Source organism: Vigna angularis, chromosome 8, assembly GCF_016808095.1.
Source record: "Vigna angularis cultivar LongXiaoDou No.4 chromosome 8, ASM1680809v1, whole genome shotgun sequence".
NCBI classification, from domain to species: Eukaryota; Viridiplantae; Streptophyta; class Magnoliopsida; order Fabales; family Fabaceae; genus Vigna; species Vigna angularis.
This window is the reverse complement of record NC_068977.1, coordinates 31082277-31108955: the sequence shown is the minus strand read 5'-3', so window position 1 is coordinate 31108955 and position 26679 is coordinate 31082277. Positions and strand designations below refer to the sequence as shown.

Sequence of the window (26679 nt, the reverse complement as noted above, 5' to 3'; positions counted from 1 at the left end):
GCATATTTATTGTAGTTGTACCTAATTCAAAGATAATCTTAATCCAACACTCCATATTATGTTTCAAAATTTTAAACTAATCTTATTATTTTTCAATACAATCATTATTTATTATATTCATTATTTAATTATTATTTTATATTTTTAGAAGGAATATTTAATTATTTATTATATACAAATATTATTTACAGATGTTTCAAATGGTTATATTAGTTGATTAATTAATTTTTTAATTTCTTAATTTTTATATAGAATAATAAGAATAATATTTAAAATTTAAATACTTTTTCGTTTAAGTTAATATTACTATTAAAAATTTATAATTAACTTCATATTAAATTTAAAACGTTAATTATCAACTCAGAATGAATTTACAAATAAATTTACGATAAACATTTTAGTTTTTATACCATTCTACTGTGTTTTTCCTAACAGTAATATTTTCTAGAAAAATTACTTTTTCTTTCCTAACACTTCTATATTACCAAAAACAACAATAATATAATACTTTCTATTGAAATTATTATACATTATAAACATAATTTAATTCCACATACAATTATATTGTTTTAAAAAACAATTAAAATTAAATAACTTTTATTTTATAAAAATTAAATCCATTATATCAATACAAAGATTATGTGTATATGTAAAACTTAAATATAATATCAAACAATTGTTTAAATATAAAAACAATTTGATTATTTTGAAAAATATCTATGATTAGGAGATTCTTCATCAAATTCATTTGAAGGAGGAGTTCAATGCTAATTTTACTCAAAAAATATATATTTTTATCCATAATTGACATTTAGTAGTGAAGAGATTATTATTTTAAACTTAAGGAATCTCTATCTTTAATGTTTTTGAAAACATCATTTTCTAAAATTTCTTATTTAGAAAAGAGACATACTACAAATGATCAGAGAAAAAAACAAAGGAATGATATATATTGAAGTATAAATAGTACGTAGTTATTTGTGCTTGTGTAGTAAAAGTGAACTCTTAACTTCAAGTAAATTTGTAAAGGTAAGGTTAAAAGTAAGATAGAAATGGTGTGAGTGTGCAATTTTGTTTTTATCAAAACCTCCCTAAAATAGAACTAACCATGTCAATTGCCACATTTGCTATTTGTTATAAAGATCCAACCAAAGTTTGTCTTCACTTCATAGTATGAGTACAATACTACAAAAAGTTCATGAGTCTCAACAATTTACTTAAACATTGTACAATGTATGTTCCAAAATGAACGAATCACCTACTTCAATTTCCAAGTTAATAAAACCAAACAATAATAAAATTAAACATTATGAGTTGTTTTATTTTTATTTGAATTAAATATTTTTTTTCTAAATTTAAATATGAAATTAAAATTTGTTTTTATGTAAGTTTTTGATATATTTTAACCTTAAACTTAAAAAATAATAAATATAATACTTTTAATTTAATTGTATTAGTTTTTTAAGACTTGTTAAAATAATATTTTAGACTAACATTTAACATAAAACATGTGAAAAATAATATAAAAAAAATTCAAACACTATTTTAAAATAAGTAAAAAAATTAAAAAATTAAATTACTATATTAATTTATGGTTAAAATTTTAAGATAAAAATAAAATAAAAAATAATTTTACATCTAAATCTTCAAACTAAAAAGTATTTAACCTTTTTATTTATTCCAACATTATTTATCCAAAGAAATAAAAAATAAGAAGGGTGGAGATAATTAAATCAACTAATAATTTTCTATAAAAGATTAATAATTGTAAAAATTACATAATTGTTTTTTTATTTGGTCATGTGGGCCCATTTCATGCTTCATAGTTAGATTCCAACCTGCCAAACGTTTCTCTTGGCACTTTGCTCTTCAGTGTGGCTTGTTCACTCTGTTCAGAGACAATTCTTAGAGCTGCCTCCACAATCAATCAGAGCAGAGTTCTTTGCTTCTTCTCAAACTTTCACCGCCGCTACTATCTCATAACTGTCTCACTCTCAGCCAACGCGACTTTCACCGAAGTGACTACTCTCTCTCTCTCTCTCCCTGGCTCGCTCAATTTTGTCTATTAATTTTTCTTTCGTTCACCGAATTGCATGTCTCTTTGCGCTTGTTTATGTATTGGTGAAGACCAATTTATAAGGTTTTTGTTTCGTTCTGCTTCTGAATGTGTGTTTCTTATGGATAATTTTCTATTTTTTTCATGTTATAATCTCTGATTCTTCTTGGTGCTGCTCTCAGTTCAACTCTTTCTATTTTTCTAGGTTTCAGCGGCTATGGAAAATGCATGTCATTTTTTTGTTGTTGTTATCATTATGTTATTGATACGACCGTTTTGTCTGGAAAATATTCTTGACGGATGTTAATTGCTTCTCCAATTTATGTCTGTTTTTTTTAATCAATTTGTTTTAGTCGGAGATTAGCGACAGAGAGAGCATGGGGAGGGGAGAATTGGAAAGGTAGAAGACTGCGAGCATTTAGTGGAGAAGGTTGAAATTGGATCTATTTATGGTAGGGAGAATGGATGATGAATCTTATGGTGGTTCTTTCTGGATGGAGGAAATTAATGGGAAGGTCCAGACACCCGTGAGGAGGAAAAGGAAATACAGGACAAAGAAAAAGGAATTTCATGGATGGGGATCGGCTTCCCTTATTTTGTTTCTCCAATCCATTGGTAGAGATACAGACAAGGAGATAGCTCAAAGCGAGGTTGCAAATATTGTAATGGAGTATGTTAAGCAGAAAAATCTCTTTCATAAAACAAAAAAGAAGAGAATTGAGTGTGATGAGAAGCTTCACTCGCTGTTTAAAAGGAAGACCATTAGCCGGTTGAAAATCAATGACTTGCTTGAGTCACACTTTGCGGAGAATTGTGAGGAATCCTCTAATGATGTTTATTTTGACTCAGAAGAGGATGACGCCTTTCCAATGTGTGAAACCCCGAGAACAGCACCTTCAGAGAAGAGGAGTCAACTGAAGAAACCGGTTTTTGAAAAACCGAGGAGCTGTTTTGCTGCTGTTGTTCCTGCCAATATCAAGCTTGTTTATTTGAAGAGAAGTCTAGTTGAGAAGCTTCTAACTGACCCTGAAACTTTTGAAACTAAAGTGGTTGGAAGCTTCGTAAGAATCAAAAGTGACCCAAATGATTACCTTCAGAAAAACTCACATCAGCTTTTGCAAATCACAGGTAATCTGGCCTCTGTTCATTAATTATAACATTGCATTATGTTGGAAGTCCTATATCAGACTAAAAATAAGACCAATTTATAGTATATAAGTAAGTGCAAACCTCACCTTACAAGTCAGTTTTGTGGAATTGAGTTAGGCTTAAAGTTCACTTCTTAACATAATATCATGGTATCTGAGGGGTGTGTTAGAAGTCTTACATCGACTAGAGATAAGACCAATTTATAGTATATAAGTGGGTGCAAACCTCACCTTACTCGCCGGTTTTGTGGGGTTGAGTTAGACTTAAAGTCCACTTCTTAATACATTCAAATAAATGCTATTTGTTTTCTACCAGTTGTACAGTTCACTTTCAATAGGTATGTTCATCAACCGCTTAAGTTGAATTCTTATGTTTCTAACATAAAAAAGAAACTAAAATGTACTTACTCTCTTTTTTACATTATTGGTTTAGATCAAATGCATCGGATGATCTGGCAAATTAGTCAAATTTGCTAGATTGAAGAGTATTCACAAAGATAACAATGAACAAAATTAACTAAGCCTGTTACATGACTTTTGCAGGATCCTCATAAATAAAGCAAACCTCATGTGCTTATTATTATGAACTCTATTTTGGCATTATTACTCTATTTTGGCATTATTAGTACACGATCTATTTGGACGAACTTCACTATAAGTTTTTCTAGAAGAGAAAAAATAAATGAAATTTACTTCTCTATAGGCTAAAATTAACTTGTGTACAAGTTAATAGAAAATTATATAAACTATCTGAGAGAGATTCTACAAATTAACCCATGCATAAGCTAATTTTAGTTTATGGAGAAGCTAATACTAATTTTTCCTCTTATTTTTTCTCTCCTATAAAGGACTTATAGAGAAGTTCATTTGAGCATGCCCTAAGTCAAGGCTGGGTATCGTAGTCCTAACTGAATGATTTGATTTATTCATGTTAGAATCTGTTTTATTTCTGTCAGAATTATTGTTTTTTATTAGTTATATTTTTTTCCTTATTTAATAGATTATAATTATTGTGAATAATGGGGATATCCCTTAATCATAGGGATCTGGTTGTCTAGGAGTTATTATTATGGTTCCTAAAATAGCTTCCTAGCCTTGTATATATGGATTATATTCTCAACATAATGATATATGAGATTTTACCCTAAATTGTGAGATGGCATCAGAGCTCTCAAATTCTCGGAGCCGCCTCTGACTGCGCACACCAAAACCCTAGATGGCAGCTTTCATTGCTGTCGCACACAACCCTAGACGACAGCCTTCATTGTTGTCGCACACAACCCTAGACAACAGCCTTCATTGCTGCAGCATTTTTTTTTGCAGTGCAGCTTTCATTGTTGTTGTGTTTCTTGTAGTACTGCTTTACGGCTGTGTGAACATGGCAGACCAACATGCTGAAGTGGTGAATATTGGGTCACAGAGCAATCAGGAACAACTGTAGAACCTCAACACTGTCTACCGATTGAATGGGAAGAATTATTTGAAATGGGCCCAACTTGTTTGCAGAACTTTGAAAGGAAAAGGGAAGGCTAACCACTTGACTGAAGATGCTCCTAAAGAAGAAGATCCCAAATTTACAAAATGGGATGAAGAGGATTCTATGATCATGGCATGGCTATGGAATTCCATGATCCCAGAAATAACTGATACTTGCATGTTTCTTAATTTTGCCAAGGAAATTTGGAATGCAATGGAGCAAACATACTCCAAAGCTAAAGATGTTGTTCAAATATATGATGTGAAGGTGAAAACTGTTGTTGCAAAACAGGGCAACAAGACTGTTACAGAGTGTGCCAATCAACTTAAATCCCTATGGAAGGAATTATACCATTATAGGGTAATCAAAGCGAAGTGCTCAGATGATTCTGCAATGCTCAAAGAGTATATTGAGCAAGATAGAGTCTATGATTTTTTGGTGGGGCTAAACTCTGATTTTGATCAAGTGAGAGTCCAAATCCTTGGAAAAGAAAAAATTCTAGGTATTAATGAAGTAGTAGCTATGGTCATAAGTGAAGAAAGTAGAAGGGAAATAATGCTAGAAACTCCAACCATGGAAAATTCAGCCATGGTAGCTGCTGGATCAGCCATGATGGTTGACCAAAAAAAGGGGGGAATAGCCAATATGGAGAAGAAAGGTGAAGGAGTGTGGTGTACCTTCTGTAACAAGCCTCACCACACTCGTGATAAATGTTGGAAGCTGCATGGAAAGCCACCTAGTAGAGATTGGGGATCCAAACACCGTGACAAGGAGTGGGGAAGAAAGGGAGACAACACTAGAAAGGGAGGCAAACATAGGTGCTGCAACCAATGAAGAAAACATAGGACGAGTGCTTCCACTTACTTGAGAATTAAACTGTAAAATAATTCTAGAGGGCTTGATTGATCCCTCTCATATTTTCTATTTATAAAAATCAATTGATACAAGAATACATGATAATTAGAGTAACCCTATACACAATATAATCAATGATAATTAGAGTAACCTTAGACACAATATAATCATGATAAATAGTAACCGTAGACACAATATAATCATGATAAATAGGGTAACCCTTGACACAATATAATGATGATAAATAGGATAAATATCCTAACACTCCCTCTCAAGCTGGAGCATACAAATTGTATGTATCAAGCTTGGAATAAATAAACTCAATCTGAGATCTCTTAGGAACTTAGAAACTTCGACTTAGAACAAGATGCACGTATGCTTCAGATCATCCAAAAAGAATGTCTATAAACCAAATTGGACTCACAATCTAGCATAACAAAGAGACTTTTCTTGAAATATAGGACTCGTCTTCAAGAGTGTGCAACAAACCGATGACAATGGTCAACGAATAGCAAAAGTGAAAAAACACATATTGACAAACAACTCACAACAACTTATGGAGAATAATATTGGACATCAGTGGACAACCACGAAACTTCAACTAACACCACGAAACTTCAACAAAGATGACTTCGATAAATGAGATTTCCATTAAAAGTGGATGACAACCAACAATGGTAGACAACGACATTCTATAGGCACTAAATTGTCATCATTGACTGAAGGGGCCTATAGTGGTTGGAAGCGACCTATAGTGGTTGGAAGCGACAAAACTACAGGGTACAGGGATTGCCATCACTGACTGACGAGGTGATGGGGGCCTGCAGTGACTGAAAGGACAAAAATACAGGGACTGCCATCACTGACTGATGGGGGGGGGGGGGGGGGGGGGGGGGGGGGGGCATACAGTGACTGGAAACATATTGCAGTGGCTGGAGACGTACTCCCCCTCACCGCAAATAACGGAAATGACGACGTGCCGATGACAAATCGTGAAGGTGGAAGATAATAATGGTCTCCTTTATTCATCAAAGCATCCAAAAACAGATCTGACAAGGGACTGGTGAAATTGTTTGACTAAGATTCTGAATCTTGCCAGAAATAGACTCCCCCTCATACCATGAGGAACCTTCAACCTATGACTTTGGTGTTGAAATTCCTTGGTGTTAACCCGCTAATAGCACTAACTCTCCTTGGAGACTTGTAAATAAATGACACAAGCCATCAGGAACATCACAGCTGCGACAATATGCAAAGCTAAACACACATTATGAAAGAGGATAAGGAACAATGCTGAAACAAAGATTTTTTTTTTCTTTTGGTCCAGCAAGACAAACGGTAGTGGCGCGATATGATTCTAACATTGGGAAGGTGACTTGTGACAAACACGCGTCGGAAGCTGATCCTAGAGAAGTCGTTCGTGACGATGCGTGTGGAGGAGAATGAGGCAGCGACCACCAAGGATGGGTCACGCTCCTTGAGGCGACAAAACCCCTAACTTTGCCGGAGAAAACGTGACGGCGGCGGGGGACGTCGGACAGATGTGGCACGCGTGGCGGCGCTCAAGTAGGCGATCCAGATCCACTGGTCGTCGAACTATATTGAGGCAGCGAATGGTGGCAGACGACGGTGGGAAACAACTAAAAAAAGGCATTGGAAATATCTGATATTATTAGGAGAGCGGGATTGCTCATTGAGGTATTTCAGAAAAGATGAATTTTTAAGGCCGTGTGGCGGTGCTGGCCACCGACGGCAACAAAGACAGAGTAGGAAGAGACTCAGACAACCTGCTCTGATACCAACTTGAGAATTAAACTGTAAAATAATTCTAGAGGGCTTGATTGATCCCTCTCATATTTTCTATTTATAAAAATAAATTGATACAACAGTACATGATAATTAGAGTAACCCTATACACAATATAATTGTTGGGGTACAAACAAAGTTCCACATCGGATAAAAGAAGAGTTGGACATGGGTTTATATACACATAAATACCTCCATTGGAACTTTTGGAGTGGTACCAAAAGCAAATCCGTGAGGGCTTGATCCAAAGCGGACAATATCTTCCCAGTGTGGAGATATGTGTGTATATCGAACCTCCCCAACAGAGTAACCCTAATGACATATCACTTCCCTATGCTCTTTTCACCTCACCGAATGTTGTTGTATCAGATGGTCAATACGGATACCAGAATCTGTTTGATGCCGTGTTGGATGCGATGCATGCTGCAATTGATAGCACTGGAGTTGGTTTTGTGGATGTTGTTGTGTCCAAGACCGGGTGGCCGTCCGATGGAGCGCTTGGCACCAGTATTGACAATGCAAAGACCTACTTAGTGGCTTTGTTTCGTCGTTCTAAAACAGGTAGCCTTAGAAGGCCTTCGAAACCCACAAAAATCTATCTATTTAGTATGTTTGATGAGAATCAAAAGACTCCCGAGCTAGAGAAACATTGGGGGATCTTCTTTCCTAACAAAGACAAGAAGTATCCAGTTAGTTGTGTAAAATCCAAAGAAATATAATATAGTAGTATTGTGCAATGTTTGTCGGCACGAGAAAATAAAAAAAAAATGTTGGGTACAAACAAAGTCCCACATCGGATAAAAGAAGAGTTGGACATGTGTTTATATACACATAGATACCTCCATTGGTAAGAGGCCTTTTGGAGTGGTACCAAAAGCAAATCCGTGAGGGCTTGGCCCAAAACGGACAATATCTTACCAGTGTGGAGATATGTGTGTATATCGAACTTCTCCAACAGTGGTATCAGAGCCACTGGTTCAGTTCTAGTGGTCGGGCCCAGACAAGTACGTCCCCCCATGATCAGGTGGAGCCAGGCAGGTGGCCAGTGGTAGATTCGCCAGCTGACTCATGAGAGGTGGAGAGCTAGAGATGGTCAGTGTTGACCATGGTGTACTCGGATAAAAAGACTAAAAAGACTTCTGCAGCAGGGGAGGAAGGAGAACCATAGTCCTTCGTTTGAGGGAGGATGTTGGGGTACAAACAAAGTCCCACATCGGATAAAAGAAGAGCTGGACATGGGTTTATATACACATAGATACCTCCATTGGTAAGAGGCCTTTTGGAGTGGTACCAAAAGCAAATCCGTAAGGGCTTGGCCCAAAGCGGACAATATCTTACCAGTGTGGAGATATGTGTGTATATCGAACCTCCCCAACAGTGGTATCAGAGCCACTGGTTCAGTTCTGGTGGCCATGCCTAGATGAGTACGTCCCCCCATGATCAAGTGGAGCCAGGCAGGTGGCCAGTGGCAGATTCTCCAGATGACTCATGAGAGGTGGGGAGCTAGAGATGCTCAGTGTTGACCATGGTGTACCCATGGTGTACTCGGGGATAAAAAGACTTTCGCAGCAGGGGAGGAAGGAGAACCATAGTCCTTCGTTTGAGGGAGGATGTTGGGGTACAAACAAAGTCCCACATCGGATAAAAGAAGAGCTGGACATAGGTTTATATACACATAGATACCTCCATTGGTAAGAGGCCTTTTGGAGTGGTACCAAAAGCAAATCCGTAAGGGCTTGGCTCAAAGCGGACAATATCTTACCAGTGAGGAGATATGTGTGTATATCGAACCTCCCCAGCAGTGGTGTCAGAAGTGCGATATAATGATGATAAATAGGATAAATATCCTAACACACTTAACCAGGATGAAGTAGAGCAGATGAGATCATTCCTCACCAAGTGGGATAAGTCACCAGGTAGTTGTTCACTGGCACATTCAGGTACATTTGACGAGTTCCTTTCTTTTGGACTTAATACCTCATATAAAAACCCTAACCCATATTGGATACTAGATTCTGGAGCAACTGACCACATGACACCCCTACCTAAAAATTTCTCATCATACACCCCTTGCCCTAGCAACAAGAAAATATCCACAGTCGATGGCTCTCTAATAACTATAGCAGGTCAAGGAGCAGTTCAAATAAGCCCATCTATAACCCTTAAAAATGTCCTTCATATTCCTAAATTGTCTGTCAGTTTAGTTTCCCTAAAGAAACTCATACAAGATCTATCATGTAATGCTATTTTTTATGACAATGTTTGTATTTTACAGAAAAAGTACTCGGGGAGGACGATTGGACATGCTAGAGAATGGAATGGCTTGTATTACTTGGACCATCCAAATCTGCCACCAGACCTGGAAAATAACACCTCTTTTTTCTCTGATTCAATAAAGACCAACAGGGAAAAGGTCTTCCTACATCACTGTCGCCTTGGACATCCTTCCTTTAGGGTCATAAAATTGTTATTCCCTTCCCTTTTTAGCAAATTAGATGTGGCAAGTCTCAATTGTGATATGTGTGAACTTGCTAAGCACAAACGTGTTCCTTTTCCAGTTAGTAATAATAAGAGCACTTTTCCTTTTTATTTAATTCATACAGATGTGTGGGGTCCCTCAACTGTCCCAAATGTTTCTGGTGCCTGTTGGTTTCTTACCTTTATAAATGATTGTACTCGTGTCACATGGGTTTTTTTACTAAAACAAAAATCTGAAGCCAGCTATGTGGTTCAACGTTTTTTCTCCATAGTAAAAAATCAATTTGGTGTTAGCATTAAGAGGATTAGATCCAATAATGCTAAAGATTACTTTAATCATGGGCTTATTTCCTTTTGTCAAAAGGAAGGCATCATTTATGAGTCATCTTGTGTCAAAACACCTCAACAAAATGGGATTGTTGAGAGGAAAAATGGACACCTTCTAGACCAAACTCAAGCCCTTCTTTTTCAACATAAGGTTCCTAAAATGTTTTGGGGGAGGTTGTTCTCACTACCTGTTATCTAATTAATAGACTACCTTCTAGTATTCTAGCTTCCAAAAGCCCTATGGAGGTTCTGTCCTTTTTTTATCCTAATGTGTCCACATCCAACCACCTTATTCCAAGAATATTTGGGTGTGTTTCTTTTGTCCATGTGCACAATAGTGATAGAGGTAAACTTGATCCTAGAGCCTTAAAATGTGTTTTCATAGGATACTCATCAACACAAAAGGATATAAATGTTATCACCCACCATCCAAAAAATTCTTTGTGTCCATAGATGTCACCTTTTTTGAACACCAAAGTTACTTCCACCAAGATCATCTTCAGGGGGAGACTGCAAGAAATGAAGATGATCTTCTGATGCTCCCTGACTTAAGTTTAGGACCAGAAATAGGGACTAAAAGTGTAACAGCTGAGAAGGAACCCACTCAAGATGGAGTTGATGTAAGATTTGGGAAAAAATTGGTTTATACAAGGAAGACAAAGGTCATTCCAGAATCTGTCCATGTCCAACAATCCAACCCAGCATTACATGAGGTAACTAACCCTAATCTTTTAATCTCCATTGAACCAACCTCTTATTTTCAGAATCTGCAGGAACCCGAATCCAGTCCAGCGCCACTTTATGAGAACCTAGATATTCCAATTGCCCTTAGGAAAGAAACTAGGAAATTACCACCAAGCCACTGTACCCTCTAGCCAACTACTTATCCTTTAAAAACTTCTCACCTACCCATAAAGCCTTCCTCACAAGCCTAAACACCACAACCATACCTACCTCTTTATCTGAGGCAATGAGTGATAAAAAATGGAAACAAGTCATGGATGTGGAAATGGAAGCATTAGAAAAGAATAGTACTTGGTTTTGGTTGCACTCCCAAATGGAAAAAAACCAGGGTGTAAGTGGGTATATACTATAAAATACAAGGGTGATGGGTCCATTGAGAGGTACAAAGCAAGGTTAGTAGCTAAGGGATTTACTCAAACCTATGGAGTGGATTACATGGAAACCTTTGCTCCAATTGCAAAAATGAACACAGTTAGGGTGATATTATCCCTAGCAGCTAAGTATGGTTGGAACTTGCAACAATTTGATGTTAAAAATGCCTTCCTTCATGGAGAAATTGAAGAGGAGATTTACATGGAATTGCCCACTGGATATAAGGGAAAAACAGCTGCCAACACTGTTTGCAAGCTAAAAAAGACTTTGTAAGGGCTGAAACAATCACCACGAGCATGGTTTGGGAAGTTTACTAAAGTTATGATAGGTTTGGGCTTTAAACAAAGTCAAGGAGACCACACTCTGTTCATTAAACACTCTAAGTCAAGGGGAGTAACCGTGCTACTAGTGTATGGATGATATTATAGTGACAGGGGATGATGAGGAGGAGCAAAAGCTGTTAGGCCAACATCTAGCCAAGGAATTTGAAATTAAGACCTTGGGAAAATTGAAGTACTTTTTGGGAATTGAAGTGGCTCATTCTAAAAAGGGAATATTCATATCTCAACAGAAATACATCACTGATTTGTTGAAAGAAACTGGAAGACAACATGCAAGCCTGCAAGTACACCAATTGATCCTAGCATGAAATTGGGAAATGCAGAAGAAGATATTACAGTTGACAAGGAAATGTATCAAAGGCTAGTTGGTAGACTGATTTATTTATCTCACACTAGACCTGATGCTGCATTTGTTGTGAGTCTAGTTAGCCAATTCATGCAACAACCGAAGGAGGTTCACTTACAAGCTGCACTAAGAATTGTACATTATTTGAAAGGAACCCCAGGCAGGGGAATTTTGTTTGAAAGAAATGGGAATGTAAGTGTAGAAGCATATACAGATGCAGACTATGCAGGGTCAATCGTGGATTGGAGGTCCACTATGGGATATTGCACTTTCCTTGGAGGGAATCTCGTGACTTGGAAGAGTAAAAAACAAAATGTGGTAGTCAGATCCAGTGCTGAAGCAGAATTCAGGGCAATGGCACAAGGGATATGTGAACTACTTTGGCTGAAGATCATCTTGGCAGACTTAGGAATAAAATTGAATGAACCAATGAGACTCTATTGTGATAACAAATATGCTATTAGCATGCTCATAATCCAGTGTAGCATGATAGAACCAAACATATTGAGGTTGACAGACATTTTATCAAAGAAAAATTAGACAATGGTCTAATCTGCACTCCATATGTCTCTTCACAAGACAACCTTGCAGATATTCTAACAAAGGGACTAAACAGCAACAACTTTGAGAGTATTGTTTCCAAGCTGGGAATGGAAAATACTTATTCACCAGCTTGAGGGGGAGTGTTAGAATCTGTTTTATTTCTGTCAGAATCATTGTTTTTTATTAGTTATATTTTTTTTCCTTATTTAACAGATTATAATTATTGTGAATAATTGGGATATCCCTGAATCATAGGGATCTGGTTGTCTAGGAGTTATTATTATGCTTCCTAAAATAGCTTCCTAGCCTTGTATATATGGATTGTATTCTCAACATAATGATATATGAGATTCTACCCTAAATTGTGAGAATTCACCATGAATGACAATGAACAAATCAATCTAATCCAATAACCTCGTGTTGGGTACGGTTTTAATAACTAGGAAAAAGTTGTTCATGGTCATGTACTGTTTTTTGACAACATTAATATAGGTCTTGTGTCGGCTATGATTCATCCTAATTGAATATTTTGGACTATTCACAACAAATAACAGTGAAAAAAAACTCTAATCCAGTTGCTTTCCAGTTAATTTTCCAGGGTCCTTCATGGAATTATTTCTCTTAGTGTTTTGTCTTAATCTATTATTTATTTGTGAATTTGGCATGCAATTGACAATTGAATGTGACATATATAGAAAAAATAGACGATGGCATTTATTTCTTCTAATAGGCTGAAGTGTAATTTTTTTGGGTGTATCCAGGTATGAAAAAGAGTTCTGAAGTAAATGGGGAAATTCACCTTCAGGTTTCTGGTTTCTTTAAGGACATCAGAATTCAAATGCTTTCAGATGATAATTTCTCTGAGGTATGTTTTATCTTGCTTTATTTAGCAAAAGTAGTAGTAATTATTGCTTGATTCTGGTGCTAAGCCAAAAGTTTTTAGGTATCTGTATGCATATTGTTCTTGATTAATTTCTATCAAATTAATGCTTGAATACTTAAGTGACAGTTTTAATTAAGCACATGTTGACTGGAAATTGATGGTGGGTTTGAGATTATGTAACTATGGTTTCAGGAGGAGTGTGAGGATTTGCGCCGAAGAGTGAAAGATGGCTTGGTCAAGAGACCTATGACTGTAAGCTCTTTCAATTGCTTTGATTTTTTATTTTTTTTTAAATATGGTGAAATTCCTATAGCAGTATAACAATCCACTTCCATAGATTGTAAACTGAAAGGAATAGGGCAGTGTATTCTGTATTCATGGAAGTATGTTTTACTCTAGAGTCTAGATACTGGGTCTGATGCTTTAATAAATGTATGGAATGTGACACTTTCTTTTATACATGGTAGGTGGATATGGAGCACAGAGCAAGAGTATTGCATGAGGATATGACTAAGCATGTATGTACAGAACTGTAGTTGAACCTTGTGTTTTGGTTGCTTTGTTTGTGCTTCTGTTCATGATTTCTTCATAATTTGTCAAGCTGGTTTTTGAAACGTGAATATAGTCAAATTGTACAATTAACGGAGGATACGTTAAAAATAGCTTGAAATATATCATATAAATGAAAAATAATGTATAGATTTCAATTAACAAATTTTACCAATAATAAATTGAAAACATAGCTTGATCACAAGTCTCACTAACCAAATCCAAGTCATAATTAAGTGTGTGAATTCTCTATTTAGGAAGAAAAAAAAAAGGACCAACAGAGTTTCCTGTATTTCATCATGTTGACAGCACCTGTTACGGTATAAGGTAGGGGGTAATAATAAAGTTTGGAAAGTATATGAGAAGGAGAAGGAAGGTAGGAGGGAAGTGAGGCCGATCGGTATTGATCGTAAAGGCCGAACGGTAGCCGAACGATGGAAGGCGTGGAGAGGTCTAGCCGAACGGTGGAAGGTGGTGAAGAGCGGGAGCCGAACGGTAGGAGGCAGGGGAAAGCAAGCCGAACGGAGGAAGGCGAGGAGCGAGCAGGGGGAAGCAAGCCGAACGGTGGAAGGCAGGGAGCGAGCAGGCCGAATGGTGGACAAGAGGGAGCGACTAGGCCGAACGGTGGGAAGCAGCGAAGGACCTGAGCCGAGCGATTGAAGAGCACCATCCTAACTGTCACATCGATTAGGATGGGCGGGAACTAATTACAGTAAAGGGAGCTATATTTGAGGAGAATATTCAGTATAAGATAATTAGAGTAAATAAATATATATTCCAGGGAAATATACAATATAAGATATTTATAATACTTGAGAATTAAACTGTAAAATAATTCTTGAGGGCTTGATTGATCCCTCTCATAATCTTCTATTTATAAAAATAAATTGACACAATATAATCATGATAAATAGGGTAACATAGACACAATATAATCATGATAAATAGGGTAACCCTAGACAATATAATCATGATAAATAGGGTAACCCTAGACAAAATATAATCATGATAAATAGGATAAATATTCTAACACTTCCCCTGGAGCATACAAATTGTATGTGCCAAGCTTGGAATAAATAAACTCAATCTAACCAAATCAACTTGTCTAAAATGTCGAGACAATAGACGTGGTAACTTTGGCTCCGAGCAAGATGCACATATGCTTCAGACCATCGAGAGAGAATGTCTATAAACCAAATTGGACTCACAAACCAGCGTAACCAAAGAGACTCCTCATAAGCTTATGGAGAATAATATTGGACAACCACAAAACTTCATCTAGCACCATGAACCTTCAAGTAGGGTCATCAAAAGTGAATGCTGAGTGGTAGACAACGACAAACTGCAGAGACTGGATTGTCATCAAATAAGGATAGGGCCTGCATGGCTAAAAGCAACAAAAATGCAGGGACTGCTATCTCTGACTAGTTGGGGCCTACAGTGGCTGAAAGCGACAAAACTACAGGGACTGTCATCTCTGGCTAATTGAGGCCTGCAGTGGCTGAAAGCAGGGACTGTCATCTCTGACTAGTTGGGGCCTCTGACTAGTGTCTGACTAGTGGCTGAAAACATACTCCCCCTTACTGCAGGGACTAAATTGTCATTATTGACTGATGGGGCCTGCAGGGACTAAATTGTCATCACTGACTGATAGAGCCTGCAGGGACTAAATTGCCATCAAGTAAGGATGGGGCCTGCAGTGGACAAAAACATACTGCAGGGACTAAACTGCCATCATTGATTGATGGGGTCTGTAGTGACTGAAACATACTCCCCCTCACGGCGAACGACGGAAACTGTGAAGGTGGAATGTCATAATGGTCTCCTTTATACATCAAAGCACCACTAGGAACCATGGTTGGATTGTGTTGAGAACTATAAGGATGACAGATTCGAGGAACAAAGATTGGGACATATGATGACATTAAAGGCCAAAGATAGGTTGGAGGTCCAAAGGTTTTGTGCTAGACTACTCCCAAATGGTGATACTTAACACTGTATCACAAGAACTACGGGCTAATCAAACTAGACTCGAGCCTAAGGAGAAAGTGACCAATAACGATTGAAGATAAAAGTGACGAAGTGGCATCAAGAGCGGTCTGCTGACTTTGAAATCAGGAACCAAGGACGTATATGGACTCAACATGATTCGATGAGTCAAACAATGATGAAACAGAGATCTGAAGGACTTAGGGTTCCAAAACAACCAAAGGAGAAAACCCTAGGTCTGAGTTACAACCACCAAAACTAAGAAACAAGGACCAAAATGCACTCACGAGGCTCTGGCAAGACGAATGGCAGTTTCGACACCGGAAAGGTGGCGCGTGACAAACACACGCTAGAAGGTGATCGTAGAGAAGTCGTGCGTGACGTTGCATGTGGAGGAGAATGAGGCAACGACAACCGGGGGATGGGTCGCGCTCCTCAATGCGCACAAAACCCCTAACTTCGCGAGAGAAAACAAGACGGCAGCGGCGACGGAAGTTGAACAGATGTGGCGCACGTGGCGGTGCTTGGATGAGAACTATCTCTTGACATAGGCAAGGTTGACCATGGCTCAAGGAGGCAATCCAGATCCATTGGTCACCAGACTAAACTGTGGCGGTGGTCGGTGGCGGTCATTAGCGGACGGCGTCAGAATGACAGGAAACAGAGGTTGATGGTGACAAACTTATGTGGACAGCTCCTCACAGTGGAAAAATAGTGTCAACGGTAAATGGCACCAGACAGCGACAAACGACACCAGACAGTGGCAAATAGTGCCAGACAGCGACAAACAGTGTCGGACAATTGCGGACAACAACTAGGGTTTGGAGACTAGATAGAAACCAGAACAAGACTGCTCATTGAGGTATTTAAGAAAAGATGAAATTTTTAACCGGTGGCAGCGGCCACGGGCCACCGGCGGCAAAGGCAAAAAAGATTCAGACAACCTACCCTGATACCAACTTGAGAATTAAACTGTAAAATAATTCTTGAGGGCTTGATTGATCCCTCTCATAATCTTCTATTTATAAAAATAAATTGACACAATATAATCATGATAAATAGGGTAACATAGACACAATATAATCATGATAAATAGGGTAACCCTAAACACAATATAATCATGATAAATAGGATAACCCGAGACACAATATAATCATGATAAATAAGGTAATCCTAGACACAATATAATCATGATAAATAGGGTAAATATTCTAACAATAATTAATGATATATGCTAGGGAAATATACGGGGGAATATTTACATTAAATATAGGGATATTTATATTAAATATAGATATATTCTGGGGAGATATTTAGTATGAGATGAGTGGGAAATAATTAGTATAAATAAAGCTAGAGTCTAGGGTTAAGGGCATGCTTTTGATTATTGAGTTTTGTTGACAGGCGCCTATGCGTCCTGTGAGGGAGGTTATGCTCCCAAGTAATTGAAGGAGGTTATGCTCCCAATTATTGTTTACTTTTTTTTATTCAGATATTACCATCAATAAAAGAGATTCATTCTCCCATTATCATTCGTTCATTGTCTTTTCTACCTACTGTGATCGTGATTAATTACGTCTCCGACTCGGATACGTAACAGCACCACTAGTCTATGTTTGGTAATAGATTATTTTCAGGAAACAATTGCTTTTTCTTCAAAAGATCTCTTTGATACCTGGTATAAATAAGTGATCTTCAAAATATGCTTAAGTAAGCACACACCTAATGGGAAAATGCTTGAGTCGGCAGCTGGAGTAATTTCTTAGCCACTCCCGCTTTTTCCTCCAAAATATTGGTGTCTGCTTATACGCAGATGTTTTGTTGTAATATGTTTATGCACCAGGAAAGGCCAAAATTCGTTTCTATAGCTGCTTGACTTTTTGTATACTTCTATTATGAGTTTCTATTCTCAATACGTTGCAATGCTAGTGGCAAACCATGGTCCATTGCAAATTATAATGAACTCGATAATAATTTCATTTGCATGTTGTCTTTTAATTGATCAGTTATCAGCACTGACACATGGGAAATAGAGTTGTCCATTCAATGTCACATTCTAAGTTAGGATATAGGGTAATAGGATATAATGGGTAATGGGTTTAGGATAGAAGGTGGAGAAATTGTATAAATAAGACCCTGTTATGTTGTTAGGGGCATCATTGAGTATTATTTTGTAAATCTGGACTTTGGCTAGAAGAGGGGGATTAGGCCTCCATTAGCGCTATCAGTGTACTTTTTTCTCAATATCAATACAGAAACTCATTCTTTTATTGTTCTTTCTATCTTCTGAGTGTGTTCTTGTTAGGTTCCAAACCCAGGTACCTAACAAATTGATCCGACCTGGCAGATCCAAATTGGGGGAAAAATGGAGAGCAGAATCAACGGAAGATTGAATGTAATGGAGGGTCAGATAGAAGCGGTGGAACTAGCGGTGGATGGAATGAAGGTCGAGTCAGCGGCGTTGCGCCAAGATTCAGCGGCAATTAGGAAAGACTTGCAAGAAGTCATGCGAATCTTGGGAGGACGGACTCGCGACCAGGAAAGGCTATCGGAAGGGAGCCAAGCGTTCGCCAACGAACATTGGAGGGCGAGGTAGGAAGACGAAGAAGGAGGAAGGGAAGGCAAACCTACCGAGGGGCAAAACAGCTGGTGGAAACTGGTGGAGCTACCCGTCTTCGAGGGGATCAATCCGCTGAACTGGATCAATTGTGCAAAGAAATTTTTCGAGTTACAAGGGGTATCGGAGGAGGAAAAGGTGCGCCTAGCCGACATCAGGATGGAGGGGAGTGCTGGCCACTGGTTCAGAGCCTGGAAGGAGAAAGCCAAGAATCGTTCATGGGATGGTTTGAAGGAAGCCCTGGTGATAAGGTTTGGAACCATTGTTGAGCGTTTGGCGGTATCGAAACAGACGGGGACAGTGGAAGAGTATGTACAATACTTCAAGACATTTGTGCGTAGAACGAAGAGGGTGCTGGACGAGCAGCTATTAGGATATTTTCTGGCGGGATTGCAAGAGGACATACAGAATCAAGTTCGACCCCATGACCCGCAGGACTTGATGGTGGCGATGCGGATCGCAAGGGGTGTTGAAGAATTCCAGGGAGGCGAAAAGGAGAGGACGACCGGATCCGAACAGGAGAGGATTGACAGATTCGCACGAAAGCGGACTGCTGGAGTCGAAAGGGAGAGAACCGCTGAATCCGAACATGAGAGGACAAGCAGAACCGAACGGTCTTACAGTTACAGTCAAAGGCCGAACAGTCTTAAAGTCAAAACGGTCTCCCAGTCATTGGTCGAGCGGTCCGAGGCCATGAGCGATAGCCCAGGCCGATTGGGAGTTGTCGAGCGGTCTGAGCCCATAGAAGACCAGTCGTCTGGGGGACTAACGAGCGGTGAGGTGACACGGTCCGAGGCTAATCGCTATAACCTAGGCCGATCGAGTGTTGCCAAGCTGTCCGAGGCCATGCGCAATAGCCCAAGCCGATCGGGAGTTGTCAAGCGGTCCGAGGCCAATCACCTAGGCCGATCGAGAGCCGTCGAGAGTGTGGTGACAGTATGGAACAACCGGAATCTGCCTTACTCAGAATGCCTGAAACGGAGAGAGGAAAGAAGAGAGGAACTTTTGCAGGACATCAAGAAAGCAAAGCAACCCTCAAATAAAGGAGAAAATTCAATACAAACCCAACCTTCAAAGAACCTGGAAGACAAGACAAAACATGGGTTCAAGTCCTGGCAGCAAAAATCCAAGAATTTTTCTTAGGAAGATCTTGCAGAAACTCTGCCAAGGGTTGTTAATGCGAGCCGAACGGTTGAAGGGAACAAGAGCCGAACGGTTGAAGGTAGGGGGAAGGAGCCGAACGGTATAAAGGCAGGGGGGAGCGAGCTGAACGGTAGAAGAAGTTATTTTACAGGGAGAATAAGAAGCTCCTCACCTTCAAGGAAATAATGAAGACACAAAAATGGTCCCATAAATTTTGTCTCTCATTTCGACCACCACCCAAACCTCCAGACCTGAATTGGAGGGCAGTAGCCAGTGGGTGCCTTTCATATGGTAACACAATGAGGAAGAGGAGCCTGGAGATCAAGCTTCACAGTTCCAACCTTGAGGACAAGGTTGTTTTGAAGCGGGGTGTAATGTTAGGATATAGGGTAAGAGGATATAATGGATAATGGGTTTAGGATAGAAGGTGAAGAAATTGTATAAATAAGACCATGTTATGTTGTCAGGGGCATCATTGAGTATTATTTTGTAAATCTGGACTTTGGCCAGAAGAGGGGGATTAGGCCTCTGTTAGGGCTAAGAGGAGGATTAGGCCTCCATTAGCGCTATCAGTGTACTTTGTTCTCAATATCAATACCGAAACTCATTCTTTTATTGTTCTTTCTATCTTCTGAGTGTGTTCTTGTTAGGTTCCAAACCCAGGTACCTAACATTCTATCACCTCTATACAAGTAGTCTTGGAAATATGTAGAATACCCGAGTTCAAGTATTGGACAACTCTTAGATACTACTTATGGTGTTTATAAATACATGCTAGCCATACCCCAGATATTTCTTCCCATTCTTGTTGATTTTTGTCTGTATGTCAATTATCAATTTGTACATTCATGCTCAGGTGGATAAACTTGTCCTGTTTGTTCTGTGTTTACATTGAAACTGTGCATACCCCTAACATGCTTGTTTCATATAAGAGCTGATTTTACCCTTTTGATATCTAGGTTTATTTCGCCTAACTCTACTCTAATATTCCCTTATTCCTGCTTTCTTTTGATGTGATGATTTTGTTTCAGTGGCTTGCTAGAGAACTTACTCTGCTACAAAATCTCATTGATCGAGCGAATGAAAAGGGTTGGCGTAGAGAATATCCTTTTCTGTTATTCATTTGACAATTTTTTCTATATTGTGGTATATTTTCCCGTCCATTTTTTGCATCAGAAGATGCATAAATCTAGTTAACACACTACACTACCCTTGTTATACAACTAAATTTGATCTCTAGTATACTTCGTACATCATTAACTGTACTATTTGTCATAAATAAAAACCACCGTGGGCTATTTAAGGCAATTTATATATACATAGTAACCCATGACACAACTTCATTACTTCATGATTCTTGATTGTTATATTTATATTGTATTTATCCTAGATCTATTATTGGACTACTTTTGGGTGTGACGGGGTGTATTGACAAAAACACTAGCGTCATTCTAACTAGAAATAGTTTTGTAGTGTGTATATATGGGGGGGCAACCTTCATCTTATGAGCTAGCTTTTTTGGATTTAGTTAAACACGGATCCGAGCATGCCCAAGTGACGTGTGAGAGGACGGGGTAGCTTCCGTGCTTCTCTTAAATCCAGCATCAGACAAATCTTTTGTGTAATAAAACTAAATACCACCGTAAAGCTGCTACTCCTTTCGAAAGTCATACTGACTGATTGCATTACAATCCCTTCTAGCTAGGTCTCAACTTTTTTACAGTTCTGTAGTACACATCTGATTTAGAAAGCAGTCAGTCGTGGTAATCAACGTTGTGCAATATAATTATTGTCTGATCATGTGTATAAGGTTTGTTTAGTGATCCTTTTTAAGTAAAATTTTAAGAAAGGATTTGTTTGAAACAAAGATTCCTTAATCAAGTTGAAGTACACTGGATGAATATCTACAAAGAAGAGAGAAGCTTCAGAGACCTGATGAGCAGAAACGGTTATTGTGTGAGTTTCCTGAAGTTATTGCAGATGATCAAGAAACAGAATCTACCACTCCAGATGATCGAGATAAAAAGGTAGAAAACAATTTACAGGAGTTCTGGCAGGCCGCATGTACAAAATCATCTTTAGTGACTGAGGACGCAAAGGCAGTTACAAATGCAAAACTGGATATTGCTGATCTTGTAAAACCACAAAACAATTCACCAAAGTCCATTCCCATTCTGCGAATATCACCAGATGTTCCTCTTTTGGATTTCACAAAGAATAGCTCTATTTCGAATTGCGCTTCACATGACACTACAGGTTTGTTATAAACATTTTCATTTTCCTTGGTTCTCCCTTTTACTGTAAGCTGGTTTTTTATCTGTGAATGTTTGATGGTAATATTGCTGTACTTATGCTAATGTCATTCTTTGATGTTCTTCGTATATGTTGGCAGAGCACCAATCCTGTGGCTTACCCGTCCAACAGAAGCCTGAGCAAGAAACAGACTTTGCATATAAGAAGGACGTGTCTAAGCCAACCAAATCACATGAAGCAAAGATCTCTCAATCACTGCCCGACAAACAGATCTGGCCATCTCAGATTCATACAAGCAGTGGCTTATATGTCCAACAGCTGCAAGAACAACCGAGAGACGCTGCATATAGAAATGGCACACCTAAGCCATCTCAATTAGATGAAAGGAAGATATCTCAAGCATTTCCCAACAAACAGACAGGGCCATCTCAAGTTGAGGTTTTAGAGCTAAGTGATGACTTATCTATCCAACAGTCGACAGAGCAACAAACAAACTTATCACATAAGTATGGCGAGTCTAAGCCAGCTGAATCACCCGAAGTGATGAGCTCTCAAGTATTGCCCAGCAGACAGATACAGGCATCTCAGTTGGATGTTATAGAGCTAAATGATGACTTAGCTGATCAACAACCGGAAGAGCAACAAATTGACTTTGCATATAACAGTGGCATGTCTAAGCCAGCTAAATCACATGAAGCGGAGATCTCTCGATCACTGCCCAGCAAACAAATACAGCCATCTCAGGTTGAGGTTACATTGTCCAGCAAACAGATACAGCCATCTGAGATTCAGGTTACGCTGCCCAGCATACAAATGCAACCATCCCAGGTTATAGAGCTAAGCGATGATGATGATGACGAAGAAGAAAATGAAAAAGCAAGTATTACAAAATTGGTTCCCGCTGTGCAATCGGAGGATACCTTGATGTGGCATTACAGAGATCCCACGGGTAACGTACAAGGACCATTTTCCTTGAATTCTCTTAAACGTTGGAGTGATGCTGGGTACTTTAATGGAGATTTCAGGGTCTGGAAGTCAGGTGATAGGCAGAATGAAAGTGTATTACTGGTGAAGATACTAGCCCAATTTTTTACCATATGATCAAATTTCTTTTGATGCACGTTGTAAAATGCTGCTCAGTTGTTTGTTTTGATACCTGGGCAGCCAACAAATATACAACTTAACTGTAACTAAACTTTTGGTCTCTAATTGAATTATTTTTCCTTCTCCTTGCTCGTTCATCTCTTCACCTGGTCAAGACGAATCAATAATATTGAATCATTCTGTTAGGAGTTGTATATTGAGTAAAATAAACTATAGGATGAAATACTTAAGTCGAGATTTTTCCTTTCAGTGGATTACTCATTTGGGTTAGATTATCTAATTCTGTGATGCCTAATGTTATATTGTACGGACGATGTGCAGCGATGTTGCAATACTGCAGATGCTATGGTTGTCTAAGGAGGTTGATGCCACGATGCGGGTACTGTGAATGGGCTAACATGAGATCTTTCTAAAGCTTGGAGTACAAACAACTGGGTGCCGGTACTCAAACTGATAATATTATGTTAAGAACTTAAGGTAAAATGGTTGTAAACTTTTCTATCTTTTCAAAAAGAAAAAGATTAAAAAATAAAAAAAAAATAGTATTAAATGAATGTAAAAGTTTTAGATGTGTGAAATAATCATTTTTCTTTCTTTATTTATGGTTTCTTCGATCTCTTTGACGTGTAAAAGACAAAAGAATCCTAATATAATATAATATATATATATATATATATATATATATATATATATATAATCTATAGCTTATTTTCATTTTTGGTTTAATTGCTTGCATTGTCCACAGTTTGGCTGCAACGTGTCAAGTTAGTTCATCTTTTTAAAAAAGTTTCAATTACGTCCAAACTTGGTTTAAAAGTGTCAATTTTGTCCAAACGTATGTAAAATTTGCTTCAATCAAGTCCCTTCCGTTAAATCCACATAAACGGACGTTAATTTTTTTTTCTCTCTCCTATGCTTCTCTGCTCTGCTGCTATGTAAAAAATTAACGTCCGTTTTGGTGAATTTAACGGAAGGGACTTGATTGAAGCAAATTTTACATACGTTTGGACGAAATTGACACTTTTAAACCAAGTTTGTACGTAATTGAAATTTTTTTAAAAAGATGGACTACTTTGACACGTTGCAGCCAAACTAAGGACAATGCAAGCAATTAAACCTTCATTTTTCTCTATTCTTCTCTTCGTCTCTTTTACTGTTGACTTGTTTAAACATGAAAAATGATATGATAAAATAGATTTTTGGGACAATATTTTGATACAGTACACATCATTTTTTTTATTGAATTTAAAGTTTGTCAGTACAATAACAAATAAATAATAAATTAGTGAGAAAATGATACATGTGTTGTATTGAAATATTATAAAAATATCTTTTTCTTTTGATAATTGACATTGTCCGCCACTTTAGTCATACATACATGTCCAACAACATTAAAGATGTTAAAATACTTTAAATTCATAAGTAAATCTTGCTCATCATCTATTTAACCGGTTGAATTGAAAAAAATACAATTTTTTAAAATGTGAATAACACTGAATCTGATTCACTTAATCAAGTTAAAGGATTTAAGGATTCAAATAAGGTTGAAGTGAGTCGATATGCAATCTACTACTAATAATGCTTTATTATTTATTTACCATATTTCATAATTTTTTTATTATAATTATTTGTTACTTTTATATTGACAATTTGATTTTTTTAATGAGTAAAATGTTGTTTAATAAATTTGGATATTTAATTTATTTATTTGTTAAATTATGTAGATTGATACTTTATTTAATTATAATAATAATATTTAGTGAAATAGGTTAATACTTTTGATTGTATTATTATAAAAAAAAAACAACTCAAGTTAGTATTATAATAAATATATAGTAAGTTGGAAGAACAAAGCATTTTAAAACGAGTCAATTGGGTTGAGTTGAATTGTAAAATTTCTAACTTTTAAATAACTTACTTTTAATTCAACATGTAGTAAACTAACTAATGTGAAATAGATTATGTTACTTTTATGTGTAAGTTTAGTAACCCAATATAATATGATTTGATTAGGGGTAGCAATGCAGGTCGTTCCAGTCTAGTTAGGCTTCTCCTGTTTTGAAAATACAAGCTCAATAGTCTAGTATGTCTGGCATAGGTCCTGACTCGCAATTTTCTTTTTCATTTTCTTGTGATAAAGGTTCAATGTCCTATAAAATTGAGAACTTTGATCAAATTAATCACTTATTATTTTTTCCCACTCAATATTCTCCCATAAATTCACTCTTTTTACAATTGCTTTTATATAACCAAGAGGGTTAAAAACATATCAAGATATATATATTAGAGACTTTTTATTCAACTATTTAAGACATAAAAATTTTATTTACTTTCTTTAGTCCATTTTAAGAGTTATTATAATTTCATTCCTTCATATGTATTATACAAAATTCAAATTTAAATATTTTTCATCAACTGGTCATTAATTCGAGTACTAATTAACTCTTAAATTCGAATATGTTAGATGAAAAAATATAATTAAAAAGAACCATGTTAAATATACTAGTAAAGTTATATGAATACTAATACTAATTAAAAACAAAGCTATTGTTACTAGTTATAGTTGTTTTGAATATATTATTTATTATTAACTAAACTTTATTAATAAATCAGAAAATTGTACAAGTATTAACTCGTTATTTAAAGGTTTAAACCCTCCCTTGATCCCAATTTTTGTATGGAAATCTCAGTTCGATACTCATTTTTTCATCTGTCTCAATTGGGTCATATTTTTTGTAAAAATGAACACATTTTATCCTAACCGTTAACTAGTCTTAGACGGCGTTAAATTAAGGTCACGTGGTGTAGAGAGAATGTGTTGATGTATGTTCCTCATTTAGGTGGAGTGTTTTGATTAAATAAACATGGTGATGTGGCATTATTTAATTCCCTTTATTCACTTTAGGGATATCAAAATTAGGGATTTGAAATTGGAATCGGGGATTTCATTTCCTTGTTGCGAGACGAAGCGGAAGACGATCACCAACTGCAATCTTGGACAAGACGAAGAGAATCCAACCGATAGTTGACGCGAATAAAGGTAAGGTATTTCGTTTTGTGTTTGGTTTTTTGTTTGAACGTATAAATGTCTTTTTGCTTTTACGAACATGTGCGTCTTCGATAATTGGGTTTTTGTTTTGCTTTGTAACTATTTATAATGATTTGTGGTCCCCATTTTGCATGTTCAATTGTTACATTGTAGTTTAGACATTGTGGTCCCGAATTTTCTTTGTTGAATTGTTTATCAGCTGTAGTGGTCACCTGTCTGTGAGTGTTTCGTTAGTGGGGATGTTACTTTGTTCCCTGTCCCCCTGTTTGTGTCGGTGTGAGTGTTTAGTTAGTGAGTGAGTGTTCCCGTAGTGGTAGGACTGTAATACTCCAAATATTTTTTAACCCCCATTATGTACAGGTTATAAAAGCAACTTGTTGATATGGATGAGGAACGTATTAAAGTTGTGGTCCACCATTGTGGACATTTTGTCAGTGATGATAATGGGTAGTTAAAATTTGATGGAGAGAGAGCATAATGGTCCTGTGATCCAGACCTGTGGAGCTATTTTGGCATAGTAGCCTCAGTCAAAGAATTAGGTCATATGGACATCAAAGAATTATGGTACAGTTTAGGAGGTCAGTCTATGGACCCAGATA

At 37.3% G+C, this 26679-nt stretch overlaps 1 protein-coding gene across 1 annotated transcript; it reads left to right on the top strand.

The window, feature by feature from the left end:
• The first annotated feature begins 1852 nt into the window (after positions 1–1852).
• Positions 1853–23156, top strand: LOC108320030 (uncharacterized protein At5g08430). Its single transcript, XM_052866809.1, has 8 exons — positions 1853–2018; positions 2410–3184; positions 13255–13358; positions 13569–13628; positions 13844–13894; positions 20706–20777; positions 21567–21930; positions 22067–23156. Exons 2-8 carry the CDS (start codon positions 2506–2508, stop codon positions 23026–23028), a joined length of 2292 nt encoding a protein of 763 aa, XP_052722769.1. The 5' UTR covers positions 1853–2018; positions 2410–2505; the 3' UTR covers positions 23029–23156.
• Positions 23157–26679: the final 3523 nt, after the last annotated feature.